The sequence below is a fragment of the Netta rufina genome (genome assembly GCF_964035555.1).
Source record: "Netta rufina genome assembly, chromosome: 13".
Taxonomy (NCBI): domain Eukaryota; kingdom Metazoa; phylum Chordata; class Aves; order Anseriformes; family Anatidae; genus Netta; species Netta rufina.
Window position 1 is genome coordinate 17,775,464 of NC_140136.1, and position 22,634 is coordinate 17,798,097.

Here is a 22,634-nt window from a genome sequence, read left to right on the forward strand (position 1 = left end):
AATGTTGTCTGCATAAAAAACATCTTAAGATGTAAAAGAAACTTCTCTAGCTTCCCTTTAATCCATTCTTTATTGAAAACAAACAGAACTAACAAACAACCTCCCCCCCCCCCGACATACACACAGAAGCATAGCTGTGCAGAGGAGAAAATCTTGTTTTGACTGTACAAAGTCCTGGCAAAAATCTATCTTCAATGGAAAGAGGCATTAGAGATTTAAAGCTCAATATACAGCAGAGATCTATAAGCTTGTTTCTTCCCATACAGAAACCTGGTTTCTTTACATTTGTAAGATATTTCAATTTAGTTTCCCTGCCTATTAAAAACAGCAGCCTAGATAGCACGGCATTGCTGGCATTCCAGCTTACAGACCTATTCAAGACTGCAGGTCTTTGGACTACAAGTCCTGCAATACAGACTTTTTCAGTCAAGCTATGAGTTTCAGAAGCTTTTTTTTTTTTTTTTTAACATCACTTTTTATATGCACGCATGCCTGATATGTTTCCATTAACCTTAATGAATATTAATGAAACTGAACATTGCCATACTTTATGCCCTTTCTTTGATACAGCAGGTTTAGCTCATCTTTGTTCTTTCTGTTCTTAGGTGTGATATAAAATGTTGACCTATATTATTCTACAAATAAACATCACCTCTCTCTCATTTGACTAGAAAGCCTTTTTTTTCAGAAGAATAAACAGTGTTTTCATTATTCAGTACTTTACAAACTAAATAGACACATAACATTGCTATTATATTTTAATAAATAGAATAGTATCCTACTCACATCTGCATTAGGCCAGAGCTCCTTTATAACGTTTTCTATCCTGTTCACCACTTCCATCCGCATTCTTTCCTCTTCATGTCTGGGAGACATATACTTATAAAAGTCAATGATTTCTTCATGGAGACTGAAAGAAAAAAAAAAAAAAAAAAGATCAGAAAGTCAGGAAAAAAACACAGAAGAATGAAATTGCAACTACTCTAATCAAACATAACTTTTAAGCTCAGTTTATGAGTACAATGCAATTAAAAAAATGAATTCACGCTGCTTAGTAAGGTTTAGTCTCCCCATACAAACTTGCATCATACATCAATATTATACTGCATTCGCTGAAAGTACGGAAGCAAATCTAAACCCAAGTACCTTCGATTCACGTTAGAAGTCGCGCCATGTATTTTAAAGTCAGCGTTATACAGGAACGCTTCAGTCTTCAGCTAAGAAAGCAGCTGCGAGCTCAAAGTACACACTGCTCAACAGCTTAACCAGGAGGTTTTCAGCCAACGCTTTGCAGCCTGCCCCTTGGCACCAGTAGGGTCGTTTCAGGCATCAGCCTGTATCCAGCACCGAGCTTGCAAAAAAAAGTTTGCAGTAACTGTGCCAGTACTGGAGCTAGGAAACCTGCCTCGTCTACTGTTTAGACAAGACACCAACTAAGCATGCATTCTCTCCTTGGAACACACAGACAAGCAGCAGTGGTGGCTCAGAGGAGTAAGTGCCGGAGAGGCAGCTAAGCACTGCCTCTGGCAGATGGGAGCTCCCAGCCTGCCTGGGAGACGCACGTGTGGTAAGTTACATTCAGATTGCCTGTGATCAGAGCTGAAATAGCAATGTCTTCATACAGTGCCACGAATTTCTAGGCTTCTGTAATATCATAAACACATCATCATCTTGACTAACAATGTATTAAAAAAACAGACACAAACAACCTCTTAATTCCAGTAAAACGCAGAGGAACTCTGGCATTGAGTAGCTAAATTAATGTAATTTGCTTCCTGCAATGATCATTATAGTTACAGGTATTTTTTTTGGTTTTTTTTTTTTAAATGGATTGTTTCTCGGTACCAAGTACAAACACATCTCTCCTTAAAGCTCTGAGGGATCATCAAGGGAGCAGTTCATTAAGAGCACGTCCTTAGATCAGACAGGGAATCCAGCGTTGCCCCACCGCGTACACATCCACATAAACCACATGTTAATCACTGCAAGTTGTACACAGGTGTCAGAAAAACAGATTAAATACAACTTTCAGATGTTTTAACAGAGCCCGAGTAAGGAAAGAACCCAACCCATCCATCTGCCTTGCGCCCCTCAGCACCATGTGCCACCACAACACCAGTGTCTTTCCCCAAGAGACTGAGGAATAAAATACCTGCATCACCTCTGCCGAGCATTTATGGGAATTCCCCCCCAACACCCGCAGGGCAACAGTGCTAACAGTCTATTAGCTTGAGCTGGCAAACACCACAGGCTCTCTGCAGCTAATGCAAGGAGAAAAGTGCCTCTGAACGAGTTCGTCCACGGGGAGACCCAGAGGGAGAAGCAATACAGCTGCTTGAAACCTGCACTGGGTGCAGCTTCTCCTCCGGCACCTGCCGAGGGAGCCTTCGAGCCTGGACTGGCTGGAGCAGCCTGGCTGCACCCACAGTGTGCACGATTTGGCCCAGAGCAGTGTTTTTAACAAGATGAAGCACACACACACTGCTGTCAGGGTATTTGATGGCAGGAGCCCTGCTGGGACAGCTCCCCCCGAGGGAGCCTGTATGTATCAGTCAGTGCATTCCTTGGGAGCACATAAAATACCTGTCTGCATCTCTAACTGGGATCAGTCTTACTCTTCAGGAGTCACAGACACTTTGATGGCAAAGACAAGAAATTAAGCAGTTCGCAAACACACAGAAACTTGCATCGCATGCACACCGACTGGTACTACACAATGCAGATATAGAAAAAAATGAAATGTGACCTTTCTCACTGATAGAAGACCAGCTTTAAGACTACCAGAGGACGAACACCACAGAACACCACAGATAACCCGTATCTCGGCACCCCCGGGATCCCACGCTGCCCGGACAGGGCCACCTGTGCTGCACAGGATCGCAGTGCTCAGGCGGCCGGCAGGAGCGGTCAGGGCTTACATCTACACCTGGAACTGCACTTCCCTGCCAGCAAAAACTGCTGCCAAGAAGTAAGAGAATGATTAATTAAAGCCACGGCAAACAGAAGCAGCAACACGCAGATTTCAGAGCAGTACGACACGACTTAGTAGCGTGACTCCAATTAATGCGGAGTTAACTCAACTTGTATTGAAAATTAAAACTCAAGGTTATTCACTGTCTTAATCAACATCTATTATAGTCACTGTTTTTCAAAACAATTTGTTTGGATTAATGGAGGCTGTTTACTGGAGTCTCTAGTGGAATTTTATATCTTTAGCTGAAATGAAGATCAAAGAGACTGAGAAGTTATTTTTGGCATCCTAACAGTATTTTATTATTTAACGCTACTACATTCATTAGTTATTTAAGATAAAAGTCCTTAAAAGGAGGCTTGTTTTTAGAAGGAAATTACACTGTAATAAACCCGATTACACTATGCAGGGATATTTTATTTGGCTTTATAGTTGTATCGAAGCTACTGACACCCAAGACCTACTTGGGATGCACGAAGAGTTCCTTGCAATGCATAGGAACATTAGTTTACTCTATTTATTACAGCAAATAGCAATAAACAAGGGCATCTTAGTCCTGTATTGCAGGAAATCTTAACCTTTTGGAAAAAACATCTTATACTCTCTCTATGTTTTAAAACAAAGTACTAGCCGCATCATATCCCATTTTAAAACCTTGTAAGCTGAGTTCATTTGAGTTTTACAGACCAAACAGAACTGAAGTAACAGAAAACAGATGCCACTAAATACAGTGGATTATAGCATTTGTTATGTTTACCTGACAGAGATAACGATGCAACATTAAAAAATAAATGCTGGTCAAAAAGCTGTAATCACAAGAACTTCCCATTGTAACGTCACCAAATCACACCGTGAGGAACACAAAGGCTGTTAGACTGGCACTGTTTAGGTGGAAAGCTGCAGCTCTTGTACCAACGCAAGTGATACGGAACACAGGACGTTAGATTTCTTTCTCAGTTTGATCACACCTCACTTTCTTTCGCAGCACAACTTGTGGGCTCTACAAATGCAACTCGGGATTCTCCAACTAGTTTACGTGTCCAAGATGACGATATTCTGGAGGACAAATCCTTCTGCATGTTTGCCAATTGATTAAAAACAGTCACATACAAACAAAATGTTATTTCTGTTTCAAATGCACTGCACAGAGAAGATACGGGTCCATCACGTAAGTTGGACTACATTCTTCAGTTGCCCGAGGCATAAAGCAGCACAACTCACTATTACAAGTCCCGAACTGGAACCAGGAGTGACACTGGCAGTCACACTGCTTCACAAACATTGCTGGAGATGCTAGGAGTATTGTTTCTGTGCACTGGGATCTTGATACAGACTAAATGATTGGCCCACTGTGCTTACAGGTTTCGACAGCTTGGAGGGAGCCAGCCAGACATAAGCCATTTGCAAGCCTTGCCAGTGGCTGCCCCAAGTTCACACCTAGCCTGGCCCTTCCCGTCCTGCCCTGAGCAGCTGCGAAGCAGGCAGCAGTCACACTAAGCAGAGCTGCCAGCAAGATACAGATAATTCTGATTTTTTTGTTGTTATTATTAATAAACAGAAGAGCAGTTAAGTGTTGCCATCGTGTGCCAACATGCAGTGTTATGCTAACCAGAGAAATAAGTTTTAATTGAAAAGTTTCCTGCTTTTGTCATTCCAGAATTGCATTATAATTCCACTCTCCTTTGGCTCTTCTTCACTTTTCGTTTCACAAGAGAAATTATGCAGGCATGCACGTTCTAATTTCTCTAGTAAGGGTGTTACCCGTAGCTTCTGCTCCAACTGTTCAAAACGACTGAGTTAAAAATTCTGCTCATCTGTCCCAGAGAGCTTCTTCTGCCTTTGCCACATCTATATCTCTGCACTGGAAAGGCTATCTGCAACATCACTGAAGAGAATTTAAAACACTGGATATTAACTACATGTAAAAATAATAATAAAAAAAAAGCGTATGGTGCTCATGTACTACAATTTATTCTACAGGACTTTCTGAAAGAAGCCCTATTTTTGGAGTGATGAAAACTTATATTATTGAGAACCTCTGTGGACTGAGGGCAGAAGCAAGCAATGAACACACAGACAACTTTTGTCTCCCCAAACTCTATGTTTTAAGATGAATCACTTCTGATTTCAGAGTTTATTGATTTTATACCCACACTCGGATGGGATATTTACAAGGTACTCCTGTAGCACTGAATAAGTCTTTTGTATCTGAATTCTCTTTGGCTGAATAATTCCCATCTGACTGTTTAGTCTCCCCTACCGTTTTAAGTATTCTCTGAAGGAAAAACAACAACAAAAGAATGTAATGCAACAGAGAGAAGCAACATAGCATTTCAGTCTCCGGGGAAGGAGGAACCTTAGGCATATTAACTTCTTGGAAGCATCAATACTAAGAGCCCTAACTGCATCCATCCCTCTGCTCCAGTTAGGAAAACCAGTGTTGCACAGGAGGAGAACAATTTTGGTCTGAAGCTTCCTTTTAATAAGATGGCGGCACTGGTTTTGGAACTGTCTAAAAACAAAAACAAACAAAAAAAAAAACACAATTACGGCAGGGATTTCTGATCCTTTAGAAGTTTGATGAACTTGAAAGCTTGTCCATCTCTTATTTGGTTCTGAAGGGTCTTTGAACAAAACTCTGAGACAAAGGAAAGACACTGGCAGCCCAATCCTTTCCCCCCGTTATTATTAGCAGTAGTAGTTCAAAAGTAACACCAGCACTCTACAAGATGGGGAATCCAACAGCTTCCCGAATTCTCTTTCAATTTTAATACTTAGCTCCCACAAGCCTAATAAATAATTTCTAGGTTACTATCACCATCTACATGCATTCAGTAACAAAGCAAGAACAAGAGTAGACACTGTAAAGAGCACAAATTATTTTGCCTACCTTCAATCTCACACAAAAACAAACATGAGAGATGTGAAGGGAACTGTAAATACGAAGCATCTGCTGAGGTCCTCTCCCTACCACCTGTGCCTCTCTAGCAGACAAATTCTTTTAATATGTGCTAGGTTTTAAGCTACTGAGGAAACACCTAACTGCATCTGCAGGTGATTTAATAGGCAATTAAGCTTCACGATGACTGCTACATCGGCCCTGGTAAGAAACTAAAATTGCACATAATGAAGCAAACAACTTTCAATAGCCTCGGAGACTTTGACCATCACTTTTCATATCCCTGGTGACCGAACCATATCAATATACCACAGGTCACACAGCAACAGTACTGTAGCCACATATGTCCTCGGGGAACTTTAAAATGAAACAGCCAAAAAGATTTCCATATTAGTAACCTAACAGAAACAGAAAAGCTTTCGGAGGTGGGGTTTTTGATCACATTTTCCTTCAGGTAAGTTTACCTGTTTGAAATACAGCTTCACCAGGCCACCTTCTCAGAGTTCACATTAAAATAGACGTGCAGGAAAAAAAAACAGGTGCTTTTCCACCATATGTTCAGTAAGCATCACTAAAAATCTGGCTATCTGCTGCACAAAGCAGTTCCCTACGATACAAACAGAGGACTTCACTTTGCAACAAGCTAGACAAATGGGATTTATTTCTGCCCTCTTCCGTTACAGCCCAGGTGTTTGTCACCGCTCCCTGGCTTTGTGCTCGCAAGGTCTGCTATAAAAGGATTATGTGAGCCTCCCTAATCCACCTCAGGCAAAGATAGTGAAGTTAAACCCAGCACCCCCCGGCCAGCCAAGCTGCCAGCTCTCCGAAGGGGCTTCCTGAGCGCTGCAGCTGCCGCTGCCACCTCCACCGGGGCAGCACAGGGCAAGCAGCTGCCAGCAGGACAAACACCTTCAGCTGGCACCCCCATGCCCAGAAGGCAGGACGAGCCATCTCTGGGGGGCTTTCAGCAGTTACCCACAAGAAGCAGGACATTCCTGAGCAGCATTTGTAGTGCCGTAGATAGAAGTGCCTTTTCGCGCTGAGGGAGGGCAGCATTTTCCCAAACACCTGCGTGATGCAGGAACCCAGATCCTGTTTTCAGGACCAATGCCTTTCAAGATGAAACTAACCTGACATTAAACTTGACAATGTTTTCATGAATGGGGTTTGTACACTTTAAAAATTTATGGGGGACTGATAATAATACACGTTTCTTCAGTATGGTCAATTGATAGTAATACACATTTCTTCAAATGTGGTGGAGCAAAAGATGCTACAAAAATCTGCATTACAAGACGTAAAATTTCTATCCTGTGTAAATATTTGAAAACATAGGTAGTGTAGCCCCTTCCTTCTTCTTCCCAATAAACACCATTCCCCCTAGACACACCAAAACAATGTAGCTTTTTATCTATGATCTGGATTTAAATTAACTTATGGGTTTAACTGCATCATAAAAAGCACTAAAATAACACTGCCGAAAGGAAATGGCCAAAGTGAAGCAGTCGTATTAAAACACAGAAGAAAGAAGCAATGTGGGCAGGTTTTTTCTATTCCAACTATTGAATTTAAATTGTCTCCATCATTTCAGTTATTTTTTTTATCATTATTTTATAGATCCTTTGCTTCAATCTGGATGAATACTATCTTCTTTAAACTGATTAAAACTCCAAGCCTATTCTTTGGTCAGAAACTACTATTAAAGACTGCATTTCTCAGACAACATAGAAGTGAGCGTTTTTGTCTGTTTATAAATTGCAACATGTGCTTTGTCTTCTAAAATACACTCCAGATATACTATCACAGAATCACAGAATTTCTAGGTTGGAAGAGAGTTTTTTTTTCCTAGAGAAATTTGTCTTTTAAGAGGAAAAAGATCCTACAGAACTTTAATTAGAAATTAAATGCTTGAATGAATCATACCTATAAGCAGTCTCAAATATGACTCCACAACTGATCCACTGGCTTTTAAACCCAGGCCGTATGCGTACCAAGTCTTCTGCTTCTATTCTCCCAGGCAATAGGTTGCCAAAGGAAGGAAAGTTAATGTGTGTTGTTAACAGAGGAGTTGGGGGGGGGAAGAGAGAAACTGCTCCCTCAACTTTGCTGAAAGAGAAAAGGATTAACAAGAACAAGAAGAAGCAGGAGGGAAAGGTTTGTGCAGGAAAAAAAAAAGTGGGACGAGTAGATACAGATAGGATATATCTGTTTTATTTCATAATGACAAAAAGGGCTTCAACTCTTGGTGATATCTAATTATCTTGAAACACACCAGTAATTCCAGCATCTCCTCTAGCGAGCATATGTAAAATACTACCACGAGGTTTTTCTTCCGCTGACTTTTTGAAAAGCTTTAGTCTGTTGGAATATGGTTGGATGTATAGATCAGCTATGCATTTTGCAAACTCATAATCTAGAAGACTGATTCATATTAAAAAAAAACAAAACAAAACAAAACAAAACAAAAAACAACACAACACCTTAGGTTTAGAGGGCAACTATTAGTATGCACTTTCTACATTCTGTAATGACAAATTGAGGTAAAATTCCAAACAGCTAAAACCACAGAGAAGTTATAGAAGTATCTACTTCCTATAGGGAGGAATTAGTAATTCCTCAGCCTGCCAGTTTCCCTTGCTTAAAAAACTCTCATTCAATGAGCCCAAACAACAGATTTTTAAACAAGAGCTTAATGAGAAGTAAAAGTAACTATCAGTAGTAGTTTATTTTAGCTGAACTTTCCCAATAACACAGTAACAGCTGAGTTAGTGCTCAGGCTGTAACAAAAGTTACTGTCAGTACATCCCCTCAGAGGCTTGCAAAAACCCTTCTGTATCAACACAAGAAGTAAGGAAATTTGTTTGTTTTTAAGAAATTAGATCAGTTTTGCAATTGTAACTGTGGTGTTTACTGTTAAACCAGACTGTAGGAATATGGCAGGTCAGCTTCCTGTTTGGTTTCATGAATATACACCACCATGGAAGTTCTCCATACATCACTAGTACATCGCTGCTACTTTGTCAGTGCAGCAAATATTATTAAACAAACACTCAGCCTCTGATCTGCCAACAAACGACAGCGCACGCTGTCAGGGCAGAGGTGAGATGACCATACTCCCCGAAGGCTGTTGAGTACTTCCGATGGATAATGTGTGCTCAAACAAAAAATCTCCATCTGAAGACTTGGCTCTGAGCTAAAAAATCGCAGTGCAGCCCTTTCCCAGCACGGCTAAGTGGCTGTGAGCATGCCGGGCTCACGCGTGCCACAGAAGCACACACAACAACCCAACAAGCCTTGCAGGGGACCCAAAGCAGGGCCTGCTCCAAAACAGAATAAAGTTGAGACAAGTCGTCTGCTTTCACAGACACAGCAGGTTCTGCCTAGCAAATACTCTTCTTGCTCACAACTTGATAACTGATTTAACTTAAAAGATTAGTTAAATGAAAAGAAGGAGGGTTATGCAATTATTCACCATAGTCTCCTTCCATCAGAGTTGACTTAAACCCTTAAAGCTCCACCCCAAATGTACCCATGCCAGTCTTCAGTTGAAGAGAGACACTAATGCAATCCCAGGCTTACCATATTCACACCAAAGTCAAGTAAGAAAGATGTTTAACATCTGAGTTCCTACCTACAGCTGGTCCTGCTTACCCACTTGTCTCTGCAGCTGAGCAGCATGCACCTCTGAGTGCAGTGGTAATTCCAGAAACCCCTCACGTCCATTTGTGCAACAAGCCTGCTTCTTCGCTACTAAGTAGACAGAAGAACCAAGAACAGCATAAAACTCAAAACACCTCCATTTCATTCACACAACATTAAACATTTTTTTTCTATTATTTGTAAGTCCAATAAACAAGCTACATTTCAGTTTAAGACCTTTTTAACTCCAGCATAGGAACATTTTCAAACGATGAAATCTGGAAAAGTATGCCACCTGGAAAGTCAGTGCACATTCCTAAAGCTTTCTTATATTTATAGTATTGGGTGGCTATTTTGAGGGGGCTAACGGGATGGAGGGTTTGGTTGCATCTTCTACATTAAAAGTATTTATTTATTTATTTATTTTTGTGAAAAGATTTGAAGTTAGCACTTACTATTTTGCACAAGGTTTTAGATTTGTATGTTAAATTTATATCCGTTTAGTAAAATGGACAGTGATCCTGACTTACCTGCCTAGCACATGTTCAAAACCATTCATGACTTTTACTGAACGGCGGTGACACAGTGCTATAACAGTAAGCAGCGTTGTCATATCAAGGCAAAATTTGAGTCACAGAAGTATTTTTCCCTCTCAATTTCCAAATGTTCAGAAGTCACTAGAGTGAGTGCATTTTAAGGGAGAAGGAAGAATTACACATACTATTGCAAAGTACAAGGAACATCTCAGGCAGCTTTTTACACTGATGATTTGTTATTTTTACAGTAAAGGGGTGCACAGTGAGCTATGTTTGGATTTAAAAACTCAGTATTCATTTTGGGACTCATTTATCCAATAGCATACTCTCTCAAAGGTATATACGAACTACCTGTTTGTATTCTGGTTTGTTTTCTGGAGCTCAGATACTGTCACTGGCAAGACAAGGTGCAGAGGCACTAGCATGAGCTGTGAGCAGCAGCATGCCATGCTTCCATACAACCTGCCAAATATTTTGGAGACTCATCAGCATCTTTCAGTCTGCTCGACTGCTCTGGGCTACAAGGCTCCAAACAGCAAGAGGCAGAGAAGAATAATACTTAAGCAGATCACAGAAACGTGTTCCCTGAGGTCACCTCCATTAGCTCAATGACAGATGCACACTGAGGAGCTTCGATCTCAGAACCAGGAGAAACGCTTTCTCCTCCACTGCAGCTACCAGACTCCTCCTCACAGCATCTAGAAGAGGTGGTCTCTTACTAAACCTGCAGGTCAGCTCATGGTTTGTATCTTCTTTCCCTCAGAAGGTTCAGCTTTCTGCCAGAAAGCTACCAATACAAGCCTAGAAAATACCCTTCACTGACCGAGGGTCTAAAATCTTAAAATTCAGAGAGACCATTATATGCTGAAGGATGGCTTGTAAAGGATTTAAAGCAACTACACTAACTACTGAATTCTGCTTGGACGCAAGGACAAAGTGATCTGTGTAGGGTACATTAGGGACTGTAATAGCTTGAGAGTCACAGCAGGCCGAGGCATAATAACATCAGGCAGCTGAACACTGGACCCTGCCCTAGGGTGGGACATCCCCAGACCACACACGTGTGGTACCAAATTTGCATGCAGCCTTCTGGCAAAAGCAGCAAATGGAAATGAGGCTGTCCAGAGCTCTCCCAATATGCACTCCAGATTCATCCAACTAGTTTACTGAAACCGCTATCTCAAAATAATTTAATTAATAATCTGAACATTAAGCAGATTTGTCTAGTGTACCCAAAATTGAGTAGAAGACCTGGCAGTGGAGCCCAACTGGCCAGCTATCAGAAACCCGCAGGAGGGTCCCCGAATCTCTACAGGCAGCTGAATCGACACGCTGCAGCGTGCCTGAAGTGGTATGCTTCAGGAGCAAGTGCTGAAGTGAACTATTCCAGCATATGATGCTCAGTGACTTAATGCCTACAGGCAAATACTGCATTATACAAGAACTGAGAGGGGAAGTTTATTATTACGCAGTTATTCTATTCATCTGCTCCAAGGTACTGCTACCCTGGGAATCGCCACTGCTACTTACTGCCACTGAAATAGTATCTTTTACTACCTGGATGAGCACTGACGCATTTGGCCAAATTGTAACAAGAGCAGCTTCAAAACATCACTGGCTAATTCAAATTTATAGAGATTTTAGCTAAGAAAATGTATAATGAAATTACAAGACAGCAACAAAAGCAAGACAACGTCGCTCTTTCTGCCTCATTTCAAAAAAGTTTAAGAGCAAAACCCAACAAGCTTGATGAGACCAGCTTCTCTAGCCGAGGCTGGAAGCAGAGGTACGAGTAAGGAAGTTGTTTACCTCAGATAACTAGCTCCTCAAGGCAAAAATCAACATGAAATCGTTCTCCCAGGAGTACCTGCCAAGTATGACTCCAACAAGGAAAAATCCCCATGAATGAATGGGAATAAGGCACCGAGTCCAAAACACAACCAGAAGGCCAAGTAAACAGAAGATCCTCACAGGCTGCTTGACTCAGCCAGCTACAGTGTGACATCGCAAAGAAAATCACTAGAAACCTGTGGGGATCTCACTCCCAGCACGGCTCAGGCCTGACCTCGGGCAGTGCGGCTGCAGCCACGAGCCCACGCAGCCCCACGCGGAAGGGAACAGCTTTAAAACTGACAGAGTGAGAGAAAAAACGAAGGCAAGAGGCAAGCTGTGCTGTCACACATCCTCAGCCCGGAGCAACCACGACATCAAGAGGTCAGGCAAGGCCAGCAAGCCCTGACCGAGGCTCGCTCCCCTCAGCCCACACGTGGCCGCAAGACCAAGGCCTCAGCCCCAAAGCGCCGTGAGGTGCTCCCACATGCCCTGTGTGACTGACACCCCCGCTCTGATTACAGCGAGACATTTTATGAAGGGCTTACTTCTGCGTGGTATTTGGGGCAGGTTAATGCAAGTTCTCGCAGCATTTGCCGGGTCCGTAAACAAACAGAAGGAAAGGCAGCGACACTTCACATGTGTGCACGCAGCTCAGCCTGGCAGCGAGCCTGCGCCGAGCGCAGATGACGAGCTGAGGCTCCCAGTCACCTGTAACCACAGCTCTCCCTCCTTTGGAAGTTCCAAGAGGACTTGGTTTGCATTTGCCTGCTGTTAAAACCCACCACCTGTAGAATCACAGCATCCTGTCCGACACGCTCAGGTCAGTGCTGGCTGTCTCGTTCCTCCCTTCAGGCCCACCCATCACGCCAGTACGATGGCCCAGCAGGCACACCTGGGCACGGACTTTGATCCCAAGCCCTCTACCACTGCTTTTCAGTAAAAACCCTGTAAAATCCGGTGCAGAAGAACTAAATAAAGCGCAAGACCATGCAATGCAGTATGGTGATGGGGCATTCCATACTGTAAAGCCTTCTCCAAGTAATCGCAGCAAGACCGTGCCTCTTCAGCTGCACATTGCTTCTGAATAATTCAGAGGTAGTTCCCATGCCAAGGAGGACATTACGAGACTGTCAGAGAGGCTGATCTGGAATGAGGGCTGCCAAATACTCTTAATTGTCACCATGGGAGGAAGGAAGTTAACAGATGTTGCCGATGCACCTCGGTCAGGCCGCAGGGCCAGCTCACGGTGGTGGCCGAGGAGCTGCTGCCGTCCTCCTCGGGGCTGCAGCACCCCTCAGGTACCCGGTCTCACCCAGGTTTTGTGACGTTGCTCCACAGGTCGGAGCAACAGCCATCAGGGACAGCTGACTTCAGAAGGGTGCTGAACACAGCGACACTAATATGTTAATTGGTATTAGGTAAACAGGCTCCAGAGATTCCGCAGAAGAGGTTTCGGGCCACCTTACAAACATGAGCCGTGTTGCCTCGATCCAGCCTGCCTTGCTTTGACATCCGAAGTTCATATTCCAGGAAAAAAAAATCCTGCTGTGTTATCAGTTGTAGGTTAAAGTTTCAAAATGATTAAAGTTCAAATTACTTCTTCTTTAAAGCTACCTGTACCTTAGGAAGAATATCTGAAGCCAGCAGCCAGCTTCCTAGCTTTTACACTTTTAATTGCTTATAGCAATACTTTGTTTAGCCCCAATTTCTAGATGAAAGGACAGAAAGCAATACACAAGTGCGACCAATATCTTGAGCACTCTTTGGCAGTTCATCCACAAGGGTAATTCAAAGGAATGAAGTCGTAATTTCAGAAATTATGAGCTCACAGCATGTTCGACTAATGAATTAGCATGCAAACTGCTCGCTAAGAACAGCGGTAGTGTTTGTTTGCTTATAACATGTATTATGCAAGATTTTCACTTTGTTTTCTTCAGAAACACTTCTCTCTCTGAGAGGTTTGCAGGTTACGTAGCAGTATCAGTACCAGCACGCAAACACCTCAATACATAACGGTGTCACCTCTGTATTCTGGCATATCTGTCATTTTGGAGAACACGCTCTATATTCAGAGATGCACTCAGAATCACCAAATTATGAGGTCATGAAGAAGAAATATGAAATATTACATTATTACCTACTGAGATTGTAATGTTATGTATACAGCCTCCCAGACTGCATTTCAAAGTTTTAAGAACTCCCAAAGTAAAAAACAGATCTTACTCTCCAACCTGAAATAAGTGAGTACAAGCTACCCTGGAACAAAGTGTAACAGCAAGATGGTTAAAAAACAACAAAGCAGAGGAAAAGACAACAACATGCTTCTGTGATACAGGGCAAGGACCAGCAACACAATCCCGTGCTTCCTAAAGCTGACCTCAAGCTAACAGCTTGCCAATTAAAAAGTAAGAGCTGTAACCCCAACACAGTTTAATGTGATACTGATAAGGATTTGGGGTGAGCAGGTCCCCTTTCTCCAACTGCACACTGCTACGGAGAGCACGTATCAGCTCTTGGGAACCAGCAAACACTCAAGAGGGCACGACATGCTCTTCCTATTACTTAATATAGACATCCCCGTCCACCAAAAAAGTCCACCAAACTTCTGTTCCTTATATAGCCGCTCCAAGGTAAATAGGTGCCCAAGTCATAAACGGAATATAAGAATCGGAGCAAACAAAACAGCCCACAAAAATACATTTAAATACTCTTTCCCTGCATGTGTGGAAACCAGCAGGCCTCTGAAGTCCTCTTTAAACTGTTTAAACAAGACATGCTGAAATTTTGGCCCCGTCCCAAGGTTCTGCAAGCTCAAACAATACTGTTATATAATATTTACAGTATATTTCCTACAGGCTTTCTCAAACTGCCTCTAGTCTAACAGTTTCATCTCCTAGGAAGCCTGCTTCTCTCTCCCAGACCCTCCAAGAGGGTAACAACAGGCTGCCACTGCTGGAGGCCGTGGGCTAACAGCTGACTTTGCGTCCATAAAACCCCGACGCCCGCCTTCAAGTACTGCAGGAGCTGTCACAAGGGTCCTGCCAGGGCCCTGGGTCACAGCACGGGACAAGACCAGGAGTGATTGGGACTCCTACCAGAGAGGCAGAAGAAAATGATTCGCACTGGACTCACGGCCCTGCAGTGTACCTGAACACTTACAGGGGTACGGAGCCAAGGGCCAGTACCGTTCTGAGACACCTCCAGGGAGCAGGCGCACTGCCACCTGTGAACGTTTCCCAAGTAGTTGATTTCTGTGCATGATGTATGTGGTGAATTCGACTGCAGCTGATGTTTTGACATCCACTTCTTCATTAGATCCCAAACGCATGCGATCCTCTAAGTGACAAAGTGCTGGAAGAGCCGCACGCACCCCTCGCTGCTGCCTCAGCAGCAGTCGCACAGATGCTCCGCGTCTGACAAGCGTGTGCTTTATTTACCTGAAGCACTTGTAGGTATCGAGCTACTGCAAGAGCAAAGCAAGTGCCACCCATGCATTTGATCTGAACTGCTGGGAGTACATGACGAAAACCAGCACGGCTGATTAGGATTTTATCACAGTTCCCTCCCCCAGTCAGGCATTCAGCCCGGCTAGACATTTTGCTGCAGGTACTCACACACACAGCTTTCTCTTCCTGCTCCAGCCCCTGTGGAAATCATGCTGCTGTGCCTGATACCAAGCAAGGGCCCGCACGAGTAAGACCTGAAGAGACACAGGGCACGTTATCTCAGACCAACTGCTGCAGCAGTGCGGCTACATGCCTTCTGGTCAGCTCTAAGCTCAATGAGCATGAGCTTGCAGCTGCCTTAGCACACTCAGCTTCTTCCAAAAAAGCGACTACAAGACATGAAAAGCTGGCATACTTCACATGAAAAAAATCCCATTACAACTTCTCCAGTAAGCACATGCGGCTTTAAGTTATTTTCTTCCCGAAGCAGTACCGGTTTTATTTCACGGTACCCTTGTAATCCAGGAGGGCAGCAGGGAACCCCCACGCCGTGCCGACCAATTCGCAAGGCTGAGCCCGCACCGGCACCCACCTCCAGCGGGGTCACGGGAGGCTCTCCCTCTGTGTCAAAGTCTCCACCAGCACTTCAAAGCGCCGTGAGTTCAGCATTTCAAAACACTTTGTCTTCTGTTTAACCCAGGTTCTTCCTCAGCTGTGCACATGGCCTTTTCCCTCCTAAACTCATACATGAATCAGGGCCTTTCTACTTGAAAGAAGACTCTGGTCAAAATTATCCAGCTTCCTACAAAGTTCCCAAATCCACGTCTCCTACCTGGGAGCTGCTTATCAACTCTTCCCTTCAGTGCAAGCATCAGAGAAACACATGAGGAGATGGACCAAACTGAAGCGCTGGTCTTTATTTTTGCTGTTTTGTTGCAGTTCAGGCTTCAGCCTACGCTTGGCAAAAGCGGTCAGGCACCTGTCTCTGTACCCCAGCCACTTGTTGTGCCCTTGGAACTGTGGCACAGTGCTAACAGTTGACCATTGCCCTGGGAAGGGAGGGAATGACGAGAAAACCCTCCACAAACCCCAAAGCACAAATCCTGCATCCCTGAGTGATGCTGCCCAGAGTACCACATCCAGGTAAATTCAATTACAGTCCTCAGAGGTATGTTTGTCACCAGAAACATCATACGGATCCTGCACGACTTTAGGTTCATTCCCTGTGCTGTTTGTTCTTTTTAGCACTACTGCCTGCTGACAAAGCCCATGGAGGATGTAAGACACACGGCCTGAATGTGACCAGTGCAAAGCAATCACGGGCAGCACTGGACAATTCGTTTACAGCGGGATTTCGGACCTCACAACGGTAGGAGTGCCAGAACTAAGGAAAGAAGATCATGTGTAATGTGAACATCTACATTATTCACAGAACTACAAGTCTGAAAACAGATTAAGGAGAAATATTACAGATATGCCCAAATACGATGTGTACAACAGCACCATTAACTCTGCCAAAAATGGCCACATGTTGAAGGCAGCCAGCATCCCGGTACTGAGGCACGTTCACAAACACTGTGCGGGCTTTGTAAGAAACCCACCCTGAAATCAGAACAACACACTTGAAGCTTATTTCTGAATGATATGGATATCACCTTACGTACAGATAGAGCAAACCAAGAAAATACTGTATCTCAAAAATCAAAAAACTGAGAAGACTCAAACATTTACCTGGACAGCCTAGCAGCAAACTAGTTACAGGCTGTTAGGTGTTTACACAAACTGCCCCACTAGCTAAGAATTATTGGACTGTTTTTCCAGACAGCTGATCAATGTAATTGTGTATTCAGAGCTGGTTTCACACAGCTGTACACGCAAGTGACATCCCTGCACTGGAAACGTGAATTCCACATGTCAGCTTTCAACTGTGCTTGCTGTCAAGTCAGGCCTAAGCTTTCTGAAAAGGGGACAGTTCAACAACACGGCAGCGTTCAGGAGACTCTGAATTTAAAGCCATCAGCTGAAAACAGTTATAGGATGGTAGGTAGGGGAAAGCGTCAAGCCTTTATTACATTTACCACTTGCATTGGAACAATTTAGGGAGGAGAAAAAGATACCTGTTAACACAGAAGTAGTGCCTGTAACAGAGCTCCAGTATCTTTTCCTCTCCTATCAGCTGCCAGGCATTGCCAACACAAACGCAGGAGCCCATCTCGGAAAAAAGGAATTTAAAACACATATTTCAGCCACGGCCTCATTTGCTAGGTTATGAACCTCTCTGTCCATCCTCACCATACGTGGTGATCTCAGCCCCAAGACTGCAGCTATTAAAAAGAACCATGTATGACAGGGATGGGAGCAGCTCAGCACAACCCAAGCAGCTCTGCAGGCTTCGCCACGCCTCGCCAGCAGCCAGCCAGTCACAGAACAATCTGCAGAAAATCTGAGGGTTTTCCGTGCTTTCCTGAGAGGCTACAGCTCCTTTTAATACTTGTTTTCACTATTTTTCATTAAGACTTGTTAGCTAATAGCCTCTTAATACCTTAGGAATAAGTAGCATTTAAAAAGCAAATGCCACTTACTTCCATCACTTTGAAAACGGAATTCAGGGGCACATCTTAGAGACACTCTACCTTACCCCGCTACGAACAAAGGAAATAGCTAAGAGAAAATCTGGGCATCATGTAAATATATGCTACAAATTTGACAGCCAAACCTAGGACAGGCCGACGTATTTGAATGATTTTAAATACTAAGAGGAAAAAAAAATACACACAGTACATCCATTTGGCTTTTGAAACTCGTTCAAACAAAATTCTGCTGTTGTGACAGCCATCGTCTTGAATTCTTACGTACAATTATTAGTTTATATCTCTTGAGGAAGCTCACCCCCTTTTCCTACCCTGCATCTCCAATGCCGAGAAAAGGTTTACAGTTTACAAGAGAGAATGGCGCTTCTAAAAACGATCCTCAACCTTCAAGTAAATAAATGACAAGCTAGAAGACAGACAGAGTCCAAAAACTAACTTACAAAAAATAACACATGGTATTTAGTATGCTTTGAACACGCTGCTTTTAAGTCTTGTGAAGGAAGTCATGGAAGGCTCCAGCGTACAGTGACTACAGAAGTTAAAACAGCACACTTCTGCAACGTCATTTTATGAATTATTATAACCCCAGCAGTAAAGGTAACATAGGAGCTGGCAAGAAAGTAGGGAGCCCGAGGCTATAAGAGCTCGCCTTCCAAAACAACCAGCAACTTTGAATATTCATTCTGACAGATCTTACAGAACTGCAGTTTTCAGAAGGCAGGAGGTCAGTGCTTTCTGGTGGGAGGTGGCAGAAGGACCTTTAGGTGCAAGCTGGGCACACAGAAAGCGACGCACCCAAATCATTACTGATTTCTAAAATGAGCTCTTCGTGGCCTCCTGCTGTCACCATACACCTCAGCCATCCGAACCCTGGAACGAAGCCAGACGTTTTTGTAAAGGAGGATTGGAAAGGGTACTACACCTGCACATGCCACAGCAGAAATCCATACTTAACAAGTCAAATACACGTCAACATGCTCCTGCCGGGGGGAGGAGGGCTAAGTTATGGGTCAAAGCCAAAGGTTATATTTTGAAAAGCACGAACGCAATAAAAAGATAAATAAAACATAAAAAGGCTACAGAAGTTGTCAATGGCATTTTATCCAAGGAATCACCTGTACCCAAAGCCATCCTCACATTTACAAAATGGGGGAGGAGGAGCTCAGAACGGTTTTTGGGTAGACGGGACAGAAGAGACGTATTTGCCTGCCCTCGATCTCTGTGGGCTCGCACAACGCCAACTGATGAGACCTAAGCTAACGCAAAACCAGCATGGCCAAGACACTCAGATCAGCACATGCATTCCATAGTCAGCGCTCCATGAAAGCCATTAATAACCCCACACCGCAACCCGTAACGCCCTGTGCGCGCACACAGGCTCCCAGCTGAGCACAGGTGCCTGCACGTGCGCCTGCCTCTTCTGTCACGGCTCTAGAAAACGCGCTCCCTGCGTAACCACCCGGTGTGTGTGCTCACCGAGCGGCTCCTCCTCAACTCACAGCCCTGCTGGGCGCTTCTTCCAGGGGAGCTCCGAGCCGCAGGGGCGTGCGGCACGGCCACACGGGCAGAACAGCGGCTGACAGCGCCGTGCCCCCGCCGCGCTGCGGGCAGCTCCCGGCCCCGGCCCTCCCCGCAGCAGGGGCACGGCGCGGAGGGGGCTGCGCACCGCGTGCGGGGACAGCCGGGGGGGCCGCACCCGGGCACCCCCCGGCACCGGGCGCTGCCCCCTGCCCGTCCCGTCCCGCCCCGCTCCGGCACCTGCCGCACCAGGCCCCGCCGCCCGCTCCCGCACCGCCCGTGCCCGGCCCTGCCCTGCCCTGCGCCGCCCGCGGGGCCTGCGCCTGCCTGGGCCCCGCCGCCCGCCTCAGGTGCCGCGGCCCAGCGCCCCCCGCCGGCCCCGGGCCTCCTCCTCCTCCCCCCCCCTCCTCCTCCTCCTCCTCCCCCCGCGCCCCGCTCACCCCACGACGCCCTGGCTGTAGTTGCGCTTCTTCCAGGGGGTGCCGGTGTAGGGCGGCTCGGCCAGGCCGGCCTGGGCCCTGCCCGCCGGCCCGTCGCCCAGGGCGGGGGCCCGGCCCTGCGCGGGGGCGCCCAGCAGCAGGCTGTAGTTGAGGCCGAAGGTGCTGGCCTTGTTGTCGCGCTTCCTCTTGTTGCTGGCGGCGGCGGCCGCGGCGGCGGCGGCGGCGGCGGGCGGCACCCCCCGGGCGGGCCGGGCCCAGGCGGCGGCGGCCCCCGGGGGCGGCGAGGCCTGGCGGAGGCTGCGGTTGTGCTGGTTGTTGGCGCTCTCGAGCGGCAGGAAGTCGGGCTGGGGGTCGGCGCGGGGGGCGCGGTACATGCCGGGCGGGGAGGCCGGGCCGGCCCCGGCAGGGGCGCTCTGCTGCTGCTGCTGCTGCTGCTGCTCCTGCTGCTGCTGCTGCTGGAAGTAGAGGTTGCGGACCCCCTGCGTGGTCTCCCAGATCTGCATCCACAGGCGGTTCGAGGGGCCGAGCTGCTCTGGCTGGAACCAGGCGATCCGGGGATCCATCAAACGGGGACCCCACCCCGGCTGCCTCCGCTCCCCGCGCCGCGCCGCGCCGGCCGCCGCCGCCGAGACCCTGTCAGCGGGTCCCAGCGCTAATGGCGGCTCCTATGGAAGGGCAGCTCCGCGCCTGCCTGATCGCTGCCGTCGCTCCACAGCCCCCGCCCCTCCTGGCGAGCGCGGCGAGGCGGGGCCCGGCCGGGCCGGCACACGCACACACACACACACACGGGCACGCTCACACACACACACACGGGCACACTCACACACCCCGCACACACTCACACGGCCGGGCCCGGCGTAACAAACGCCCCCGGCCCCCCTCAGGACACGGCCGCCCCCGGCGCTGAGCGGCGCTGAGCGGCGCTGAGCGCACCGAGGGCTGCCCGGGGAGGCCCCGCTGGGCGGCAGGGGGCGGCAGCGGCCGCCCGGCCCCGAGGAGCCGCCGCGGGGCCAGCCCCGCGCCCCTCAGCCGCGGGCGGCCGTTCCCCAACGGGTGCCCCCCCCCAGCCCCTCTGTGACGGCGGGCGGCCGAGGGGCTCCCCGAGGAGCCAAGGGGGAGCCTCGGTGCCAGCCTCGGTGCCACACGGGTAGCGCCAGCGCTGCTGCAGCTGGGAAAACGCCTTACACAGGCAGCGAGATGTAGCTGTAGGACGTGTGGGCAGCGCCAACTTTATTTGGAGTAGTTGCATACTACAGCCCTAAACCATCTTCAATATCAGATCAGGCAGTAAGCAGGGACGTCCTGATGCTTCTCTGTGTAGTTTCAGGACTGTGTGGGACAAGATTTCTCTGTAGGTAGATGGAGCATGGAGATGCTTTGCGATTAACACGATGCATTTCAATTCCCAGTATCCCACGACATGGAAAGTTTGCAAAGAAATGCTCGCAGCAAGTCCTGCTGACACACACAGACTGGAGTTACGGCTTCACGCTGCTGTCCCCCACCATCCAAGAGCAGGACGAGGAGGGTTTTTGTCTTAAGGTACCTGAGAGGTATGGCTGAAATAAAACTCAACTACAGTGAGAATGTGTTGGGTGAAATTCTGTCTTTGATGTGGCAGATTTGGTTAATTGCTTTGAAAGTCACCTGAAAACTACCATCCAAAGCCAAGTGGAAACTGGTGGATCTGGAGCACAGGAGTAAAAGCTCCTAAGTGGGAGAACTGTCCTGAATAACTACTTTCCATAATGCACATGCTTGTAACTGCCAGAATAACTGAAGAATATCAAAAATTATTAGCCTCATGTTCCTTTTACAAAGATACATAAACTGCCAAACTTCGAGTCATCAACTTTCTTTTTTAAACACCACAGAAGAAGGGGAACAAACGACTAATAAAAATCCGTATTATCCTTACAGAGATAACAGTAACAAAAAAAATCTGGTCTTAAAAAAAAACAGTGTGATACTACATTAGATTAGGGGGTAAACTGAGAGGATATTAGAAAAAAAGGCAAAAAAGAGCACCATACTTGAATGTGGTCAACATGATTTTTAAGTCATGACTTTGAACTTCAACTTACTAAAGAGAGGCAATTCCTCAGAAAAGGCTATTTAGAAACATCATGCATTTTCTAGCTGAGTCAGCCATTCTTCAGTCAAATTCTGGAAGTGCCCTTCACTCTCTAACAAGCAGTGAGGGGGGAGGGAAAAGGCCAATGCAATTTTACTTAAAAGTTCAAAAAATTCACATCAGAAGGGAAAGAAAACAAAGAATCCCAGCTGAGATTTTTGTTAAAAAAAGGAACACAAAGCCTAGAGAATGTATACTGAAATCCCAATGCATCTCTAGAAGTGGTAAAGGCATTTACATGGCCATGACTCACAGCACCTGGCAGTGCCAGGGCTGCATTAAGACCCTCCCGCGTGTCAAGGCGACCACACACCAGCCAAAATAGTTCTAACAGCACACAGATTATTGCGACGATACCTTGTTCCAGCTCACAGGCATTTTGATTTAAGTCCTTAATATAGCAGTAATACAAAGACACCCAGATTTGGCAGAAAAAAGACAAACATCTTACCATATCTTTTGTGTACAATTCTCAAACTATGTTTTTATGTGGTCACTGAATTATGTCTGACACACTGCCTCTCACAGAAGCGAGGAGCTTAGGAAAATAATACAGAAACAAAATGAAGTTAGAGCGAAGTGATTTAAATACATGCTGTTTTTCCTGGAAAGTACAGAAGTTAAACA

General features: G+C 46.0%; 1 protein-coding gene across 1 annotated transcript in view; it reads right to left on the minus strand.

The window, feature by feature from the left end:
* Positions 1–20,533, minus strand: part of TENT4B (terminal nucleotidyltransferase 4B) — a 40,786-nt gene extending 20,253 nt beyond the window's left edge. Inside the window, exons 1-2 of the mRNA XM_084294618.1 lie at positions 19,874–20,533; positions 787–910 (exon numbers count right to left, since the gene is read on the minus strand). Coding sequence (XP_084150744.1) covers positions 787–910; positions 19,874–20,436 — 687 coding nt within the window. The 5' untranslated portion in view covers positions 20,437–20,533. The remainder of the gene's footprint in view (positions 1–786; positions 911–19,873) is intronic.
* Positions 20,534–22,634: the final 2,101 nt, after the last annotated feature.